This window comes from Castanea sativa, chromosome 11 (assembly GCF_040712315.1).
Source record: "Castanea sativa cultivar Marrone di Chiusa Pesio chromosome 11, ASM4071231v1".
Lineage (NCBI taxonomy): Eukaryota > Viridiplantae > Streptophyta > Magnoliopsida > Fagales > Fagaceae > Castanea > Castanea sativa.
The window spans coordinates 3,134,764-3,144,487 of NC_134023.1; the positions used below are offsets into that span (position 1 = coordinate 3,134,764).

Here is a 9,724-nt window from a genome sequence, read left to right on the forward strand (position 1 = left end):
TATTATGAAAAAACAAACAAACAAATAAATATTTTTAATATAAAATTTAGAACTAAAGAGTAACTGCATCACAAATAATTATTTAAAACTAAAACATATCTCAATATCACAAAGAATCAATCACAACATCTCAAAAAAAAAAAAAAACCATAATAACTAATAAGTTTATATACGTAGGGTTTGAAGGGCATATTGTTAAAATGTCATTTAATTAAACAGGTCAAGTAGGTTCTATGGGTTGAACACTAACCCAGCCCGTTTATTAAACGGGTCAATTGTGTCAACCCAAATATGATACAAACCCATTAAGCCTCAACTTATAACCTGCTAATTTTGTGTCGGGTAAGTGGATCGTGTCCAATTTTTCCACTCCTACATTAATAAATGCTTCTAAAGTTAACAGCACCCTTTAAATTATAGTTTGAGTGTATTATTTTATTTTATTTTTTAAGCATTGGAGAGGAATGGGCATTCCAATCCAAAAGCTTAAGCTATAAGGTGGAGTCCCAACAAGTACATAAATTCATATCAAAGTCTACATCTAACCAATTAATACTGCATCTCACGTTCAAGACCCAAATTTAGATGGGCCAGAGCATGGTCCAATAAACAAGCAAACCAGACTCATACCATTTCAGAACATCCAACCTACATGTATATTAGATGGAAAGCTTCAACTAGCAAATCAACCTCATACCACTGCACATCTAATTCAATGTGGTACTCTCTACACAAAATAGCTTAGGATGTGGAAAATTTTTCATAGATGAGCTTTGCTATAAACTATGTAGGGACTCACAAAAGAACCATATTCAATATAACTGTGTTCATATTTGAGGAACACCCCTATGCTTATGGATTTGGTATTTTTATCCCTTTTTTCCCGAAAAAGAGAGAGAGAGAGAGAGAGAGAGAGAGAGAGAAATGGCGGTGGAGGAGAATAGATTGGGACTTGTGGGTGTATGATGAGGATAAATATTTCATTCCTTTAAAACTCTATAGAAGTAGATAGAAAAAAATCATTAAATTATAATTCCTCCTTTTGAATTCTCCAAATTTGGAGAATAAAAAAATAACTAGTTTTGAATGGTATGGTACTTTTGTTAAACCCTTGATCCTTGAGATGGTTGGTTGCATGTAGAGGCACCTTGGACCCAAGCCACAAACACAAACCCATGGGCATGAGGAGCTATCAGCTATGTCATAGGCTAAGAAACGAGTTTTAGGCAGTAGCAGGCTATGCTTCCCATTTGTGGTCAATGCTTGTACAATCAATCTGAGATGGCAACATGTTGATGGCCTTGTAAATGTGATGAAATCGTGGTCATGCCTTGATATTTTGCAGGCCATGCGTGTGTTGTAAGCAACTTGTGCGATGATGAGTCATAGCAACCTTGTGTGGATTAGCCATGAACGCGTAATGAGCAATGGATTGATTGCTTCTTTGTAAGGCAGAACTGGAACGTGTCGGCATGTTGGTTCATGTGGGCAATCAGATTGAGTTGTGGCTTGATTCTCAAAAAAAAAAAAAAAGATTAAGTTGTGGCATGCATGATGCATTGTTGGGCTGCAAATGGGAGATGATTTGTTGTGGCATTGTGTGGTCAGATTTGGGAGGTGGTATTGACATGGGCTAAACCCTTTGCATTGGCTAATATTGTGGTTGGGCATGTGCTTAGGCTATCAGATATATTTGCATGGACAATGCACGACTAGAACAAGCAAAAAATCTAATACCACCAAAAAAAAAAAAAAGAAGAAGAAGAAGAAGAAGAAGAAGAAGCACAACTCTTGCCACAACTATCTATATGACAGACAAATGAGTGGCGGGACCATGTAAAAATATTAGGCTATCAATCACCGTCTGCCACGTAGGATAGTTGTGGTAAAAGTTGTGGTTTTTTAGATGACACTAAAATTACTCGCAGAACAAGTGGCACCAACATGGTGTGGAAGTTATCAAGTAGTTGCATGCCTGCTAGCAACATGGAAAGGCTCCAAGGCAGCAGTCATTTATGTCCTAAAGGCAATTCCTAGATTCTGGACCCGGTAGCAAAGTACAACAATTATTTCTTGTATGTTTATTTAAGTTGTAAGGAGTGTCAACATGTAACTTAGGCTGTAAAGCAAAACAGGTTCCCATAGATGGTTAGGGGTGTCAAAAGAAGGAATAAAGGGCAAAAAAAAAATTGAATTGTGTAGGATCAATGTATTTTGTGCATGTTTTTAATTTATAAGCTTTGGTGGTTAGTCTTGACTAAGGCATAATTCCTAGTGAGTATTTTGTGAGCGCAAACCCTAGTATCTTTCGTACTTTTGCAGTATAGTAATAAAGATTAGATATTTTTCCATAAGTTGTGTATGCTTTGCACTCTTGATTCTCACAAACTACTGAATGGCTCCTTTATGTGTGTGTGTGTGTGTTAAGTTGTTATAGACTTATAAGACTCGGCAAAAAATTTGAGGTGAAAATCTGCCATCCGAACACAAGTTTTTCCATTATATAAGTACAAAGCACACCTTTTCCTCTGTTGTAGTGACCATTAAACAATATGTTTTTGATAATTGAGAATTTGGCCTCAAGAGGAAGAAGAGGGGATGCAAAACTAGTGTTTTCCACTTCATGAGCATGGCTCTCAATTGATTGTGCCCTGAAGTTCATAAACCCATTCTACCGCTCCTTGCCCATCATTGAGGTTCTTCCACAATTACTAATACTCTCTAAATGATTATTAGAATTTGTTCAAACTTTACATATGCTCGTATTATTGTAACATCCATGAAGAGTTTAGTAAGCACAAAGGAGAAAGGTATTTCAAAATTCACATCTAGTTTTGGCTGACTGAACTGGTTCAATACAAAAGGAGCATCAGGATTTAAGAAACAAACAGCAGTTCAATTATATATTTAAAGTCCTCATCTACTTTCAATGTTATGTTGCACTGATTTCTTAAAAAGGTATACTATAGACAGTATCTGACCATGTCGTCCGTGTGGTTGAGAAAATAAAATAATCTTGATACCTTACATCTGTTGAGTCAGTCAGCCACTCAGGCTTGAGAGAAAAGACCAAATTGAGGAAAGAAAGTAAACAAAGTAAAAAGTAATAGCGAAGATAGCATGGAGAATTAGACTATGAGATGCAAAGTTGGCCAATCAGGGAAAAAATTCACCTAAGGAAGACTTCTAAGGATAAACATGACCTTCCTCCACGCTAAACCTCAAATCAAGGTGAGCATCATATAAAACTATGGGTGAAGAATCTTTGGAGCCAAACAAACCATAGATGTAAGACACAAACTCCATCATATTTTAGCAGTAAATCAACTATAGGATTCAATTTTGTGACAGAATAAATGTAGAATTAGATTCACTGGAAACAGAATCAAGGTTTTGTATACATATATATGTAACATCTCTGACCTGTATTAGCTCACCATATATGCCCAAGCTACTCTGCCTCCACCATAACAAGAATTACATTGATCTTTCCAATATCCCTGCCTATGTACAACCACCCTTGGCCATCAAAAACCATTATTTGCTATAGACCAATATAACATATCATACAAAATGAAATGCACTAAATACTAATACATATGTATATTGAATTTCGAGTATAAACCATGTATGGAGTTGCTCACTAAACTATGAACAAGTAACCAAACCATCTTGTGAAAGTAAGTACCCTTCTCGATTCAATGTCCCCCTCACTGCCCGATAAAGCTCCACCCATGAAGATGAATATACATCCACTGGCCCAAACAGAAATGTCGGATTAGGACTTGCAGGGCAAGCACCCACCAAATCCAACACCGAAGCAGCCGGCTTGAGCTGCTGTGGGAAATTAAATGCTAAATTGTCAACTTTGTGTTCATAAATTTTCCCAGTTCGATCCAATTTATACTTTGAAGTCCCCTGAAACTGCCCTTTGGTCTCCCATGGAATCCGAGGTACACCCCTCAAGTTCCACCTTATCCAAATCACATTCTCAGAAGGTTGCCAAATCCTATATACCTCAAGTGAAATCTCTCTGAACAGAATTTTACCATGAAATCTCAATGCCCAGAAGATCAATTTGTAGTTTTCAATACCAGTAAACTTGTTCAATGGGTCTAAAAATGTAATATCATCCCTGAAAACAATCAAATTCCATGTTAGAACTTGGAACATATTAGGATATTATATATTAGGACATTTCTATAAATTGAGAAGAGCATGGTTTTGTAAAATTCAATAGGGTTACTATGGTTTTAGGGTTATCATATCAAGCCTAATGTATTACTATTTATATTGGAATTTTATAACACAATTCAGCATATAAAAGATGTAGCCTAATATATTATAACATTCCACAAAAAATTCCAACTTTCTCAGGACCCAAACACTTATCACAGAAAATAAAACAGACCCAGATAAGAAAATCAAAGAATATGAAATACCCAGATGAGAAAATAACCTGTAAATGTCATAATTGAGGTCCTTGGTGAATAGCACAGGAAGGTCTTCTCTGAGTGTCCTTACAGCAAGGCCAAGGTTGACATAGAATTCATCTTTTTGGTGCTTATCTTGTGCACCAGGAGGAGTGTTAACCTGAGCTACACCCTGTAATGGAGGAGGGGTTTGGAGGCTGGTGACGGAGAGAGGAGAGATATAGTGAGAGTGAGAATTGGGTTTTGGTTGGTGAGGGGAGAGTGATTGGTGGATGAAGGTTTTTTCTTTTGATTTGTGATTGTGATGAAGAACAAAAGAGGGAGAGAGGTTGGGTAGGAGAAAAGACATGGCCTTTATTATTCTTCAATTGGGTTTTTCTCAAGTTTTAAGCTTTTCATGTGGACGAGAGAGAGAGAGTTTAGAGAGGGGAAAGATTTGTGTTTTGTGTTTGTGTTTAAGGTTTGACTGTTTTGTTTCGTGTTTGTTGAGTTCGTGGAAACAAATTGAGATTTGTGATTATGATTTTTTTTTTTTAGTGGTTTTGAACATGGCAAATGGACTTATATGGTCCCAATGAACATGTGAAATTGGTGGTTTCGTGGATTTTGCACATTATACCCTACATTTGGTATATTTCTCGTACACATGTGAACATGGAAATTATGTTGCAATTGTACCCTTGTCAATAGGAGGAAAATTGAAATTTTGAAACAAATTGAGGTTTATGATTTGGATTTTTTAGTGATTTTGAACTTGGCCATGAAAATGGTCCAAATGAATATGTGAAATTTTTAGTCGTTTTGTGGGATTTTGACATTGTGCACTACATTTGGTATATTTGTCTTCCACATGTGAACAAGAAAATTTTGTTGCTATTGTACCCTTCTCAATAGGAGGAAAAATTGAATTCACATTATATGACCTTTGGTTTGAATAAACCAACCATGGCGTTGGTGGTTATCAGATCAAACATGAACATTATCCACTCATGGTTCATAGACATGTTAATAAAAAATGCTTACGTTTTATGACTTGACTTACTATTTGTTCTTATTTGTGCACACGAAATCTAGATCGTTTTTTCTATGAATTTTCAATGAAGGAAAGTTTCACCACTCTTTATGGTTTATTGGTGTTTTCTCTAAAGTGGAAAAGTTCCATTCATGGAAGGCACGAGTACATTTCTATGAAATTTCTATTATTGAAAAGAACAACTAGAATTGTGGTTTGCATCCTTGGGGAGAGTTTTTCTTGAGAAAGAGAGGGGGAGGGGGCTTGTTTAGGATTAGGAGTTTATGTTTAATAATTTCAACCTTACTAGGAAAAGTTAGAAAAATTCTAAGGGATGACATATTTTCTAACTATTTACAATTTTTTAGGCTGCTTTTACATGTTTCAACGTGGTTTTATATTTTTTTTAAGGTGTGCTTCACACTTTACCATAACAAAATAGTGCAGTATTATTATTCTTGTTCAAAAAGAAAGGTTTGAAATTAAAGCTTTTATTAAAACAGAGAGAGAGAGAGAGAGAGCTATTGTCATAGACTATAAAGAAAATCGTAAAATACAAAAACCACTCCTAAGGTTTGGGCTAATTTTAGGTACTACCTAAACTTTTCAAAAAAATATCTAATTTGACCCTTAAGTACAAACCACACTTAAAATTGTTGGATAGTTCTCTTGATTCTCCAAGTCCTCTTTTGCTTTTATTCTCTAATTTGTATTTATCTACTATTTATTATTGAAAAGCTTTCTCATACATATATTTGTCACAATATAGTTACTATGGGTTCGCATTGTGCCAATTAACCTTGCCGCAAATTAGTTTTTGGGGAAATGAGCACAAATAGTGTTATTTGGTTTGTGCATAGGGAGTAAATTGGATATTTTTTAGAAGACTAGGTAGTGCCTAGTATTAGCCCAAACCTCATAGGTTGTTTTTTGTATTTTACCCTAAGACTACAAATTTTTCTCTTCTTAGCAGAAACACCCCCCAACCAAAAAAAGAAAAAAAAAAGAATCCATTTCTAAGACAAAGTTCATATATCTCATCAAGTTACCATTATTTGAAGCACTTGGATGCTTATAATTTATATATAGATGAATTTAGTTGTGTCAAAAGAATTTTACTTTTATCAAAGTTTTTTAGGTTAGGGATTGGTGATTTGTTCTTAATTGATGTGATATATTTGAATTTGTGATATTCACTCTATGGTGATTATTCAAACTAAAACACCAATTAATTTTTTATAGCAAAAAGTGAACTCATATCCGATTCAACAACAAAAAAATTTATCAATTGAGTTACCTTAAACCACAAAAATGGTGAATATTAAATTGAGATTATTGCCTCCATATATTGTATATCACTATATCCATATGGTTCAAGGCCACGACTTCTAATTTCATAGAATGGTCATGAACAAAGCAATTTAATCCCATCCCGTCTTGTTCATTTTGATCAGTATCTAGAAAGTTGATTCAACTTAGTTTGAATGAGGATGAATTATAATAATTTTTGTTGATAAATTCTAAGAACATATATATATATTTTTTATCTAGTTGAAAGTTTATTTATAAATTCAACGTAGACTCTATGAGTTAAGAATGTCATGATATCTTAGTTTCCAAATAAATATTTTAAAAAAATGATTCTCAAAAATAAATATTTAAATTCAGATATAGACAATGAATCAAGATAGTCATAATTTCTAAATTATACATTAACCCATTATTTGATTCATATTATCCACACAATTCGATTCGCCTCCTCCTAGTTAGATACTAACAAAATGAGAAGTACCTTACTATTTTAGGTTATTTGTGCATAGCAGCTCAAAGATGAAAAGGACTGGTAGTCTGTGTCTCAAGCTAGCTGCCTGTTCAAAAATAGTTCCTCTGTATGATAGCAAGCAAGTTTTATCATTTATGACTAGTCAATTCAGATTTAAGTGGCTGCTTCACAAACCATTCAACTATGAAATCTGCCTAATTGAGAATAGTCAAAACTAAACATTCATGAAAAGCACTTAAAAACATTGCAAATTTGCAATGGTTTTGCCTTTTAAAACTTAAAAAATTCTAAGACTCTGTGATGTACCACAACTTTAGTCTTTAGCTAAAGCTATTCACGCGGTAGACTAAGTGGCAGATAAAAAGTAGTAAGTTCGTGTGAAAGTGACATGAAGTCAATTTCAATCTGCCACATAAGATAGTTATGGAAAAAATTGTGGCAAAAGTTGTAGAGTTTTATGTGGTACTAAAATTACTTTTAAAACTTTGAAAAATTGGTTGAATTTGGTACAATAATTCAAGCAAAGCTAAAAAACAATCTCAAACTATGAAAAGCACAATTAAGGCCCAGATGACCATTGAATCCAGATAGCTTTCAAACACTAGAGGTGAGTTCATTGTCTGATTTGCTCAAATATGAAGGGTTCAGTTCAAGCATTGGATAAGGTTATGATTTAGAGGACATGACAACAATTTGAGTGGGGAAAATAAGTACACTTTTGGAGGGCATTTGAAAAGGATATTCTGTTGGGCCTATTCAAAGAAACTGTTAAGAAAGAGAGCACATTCCTTTTTCGATACTCTTATTTTAGTATCTTTCAATTCTCTAGCCAAGCCAAAGAGGCAAAGAGCAATTTAACCAAAAATTCATTAATATTGGCTTTTTTGCTGAGGTGAACATGTTTAAAATTTAGCCCAAAATAATGAAATATTTTTACTTTCCCTATATAAGGGTTTCACATGACTTTTTTTTTTTTTTTGAGAAACCAGACTGGAACAGCCCTGGGGATTTATTCAAAACAAAATTAATGAACATCTAGAAAGTCTAATAAGTCTTCCAACTAAACCTGTAGCCCCATACTATCTTTAGCTTCTTTTTGTTAGAGCATCAGTAACAATATTATAATTGTGTTAGGGATTAAAGTTTAAAGTCAACTTATTTTACTATTTAACTTATTTTTGTTATTATTCAGCTTATTTTTATTATTATTCATAGGTCCCACTGCATTTTTTGATACTATTCATGGGTCTTACGGTATTATTTCAGTTAGTTTTTACCTTTGTTTACAGTACTCTCAGCAAAAAATTTTCTGTTTCAACTTTCAACTAAATAAGTTGTTCCCAAACAGATGCACTTAACAAAACAGAAATCAGAAAACTGAAAAGCAGAAACTTGGCAGCGGATGTTGTCAATGATAATCACATGACAATATTTTAGTTCAGTTCATCACTAACAGCCTTATAATAAACAACATTAAATATACTTGGCTGATGGCTGTGTTTCTTTAAGATTCTTATAAATATGTTATTTTACTCAAAAAGTCTCTACCCGCATGGTTTCTGAAAAAAAAAAAAAAAAAATCTACCCGCATGTGTACATTATATATATATATATATATATATATATATATATATATATATATATATATATATATTTTTTTTTTTTTTTTTTCTACTCTCATTTTTTTTTTCTTTTCTCCCCCCTCTAAAAGAATCATAAATTTTTTTTAATCTTGGAGCTGGGGAGGGGTGGTTGTTCCGTTGTATACTACTATAGAAAATAGGCAAAATGATATTATATTTCAGGTGTATACATCCGGCTCTTTCATAACACGTGAGACTCATACGCTATTAGCAGTGGCGGAGCTAGGATTTTAGTCTAGAGGGGGCAAAATTAAAAGACGATATTAAAAGTGAAATTTATCTAAAAAACATTAATCAACAATAATAACAAAATAAATAAATGATTGTAAGCAAATATGAATATATTTCATATTATTAAAATAAATAAACAAAAACAACCAATTTATAGCTACTAAAAGATTTACAAACTAATGGAGTAAAAATATGATTAGTGTTACTTAAAAAATATAATGAATAAATGTTTGAAATTATTTTTTGTGATTGGTGACATGCCAATTTGTAAGATATAAGTAGTAAAATTTGTAATATCTCTAGCATCATTCAAAGATAAAATGTTGTGAAAAGTATTATAAATAGTAAAAATGGTATAAATAATGATATAAAATAAAAATAAAAAAATAGTGAAATAGATGGTTTGGTCACTTTCAAGTTTCAACATGTAGAGTCTTTTTTTTTTTTTTTTTTTTTTTTCCATGAGACTACTAATACCAAAAAAAAAAAAAAATTAGGAGTCAGGGGGCAGGTGCCCCCCCTCGCCCCCCTCTGGCTCCGCCAGTGGCTATTAGGCAGGGATGGAGGCATATATTGACTAAGGGGGCAATAGCCTCCCAAATTTTTTATTAAAAAATATAGT

At 33.3% G+C, this 9,724-nt stretch overlaps 1 protein-coding gene across 1 annotated transcript; it reads right to left on the reverse strand.

The window, feature by feature from the left end:
- Nucleotides 1-3,340: 3,340 nt before the first annotated feature.
- On the reverse strand, nucleotides 3,341-4,922 carry LOC142615061 (uncharacterized). The gene is made up of 2 exons (XM_075787742.1): nucleotides 4,460-4,922; nucleotides 3,341-4,135 (listed from the first exon to the last, which is right to left on the reverse strand). Exons 1-2 carry the CDS (start codon nucleotides 4,780-4,782, stop codon nucleotides 3,649-3,651), a joined length of 810 nt encoding a protein of 269 aa, XP_075643857.1. The 5' UTR covers nucleotides 4,783-4,922; the 3' UTR covers nucleotides 3,341-3,648.
- Between the last annotated feature and the right edge of the window lie 4,802 nt (nucleotides 4,923-9,724).

Coding starts and splice junctions, on each gene's coding strand:
- LOC142615061 (XM_075787742.1), bottom strand. CDS start 4,782: ATGTCTTTTCTCCTACCCAACCTCTCTCCCTCTTTTGTTCTTCATCAC. Junction 4,136..4,459: donor CTCAATTATGACATTTACAG/GTTATTTTCTCA, acceptor GATTGTTTTCAG/GGATGATATTACATTTTTAG.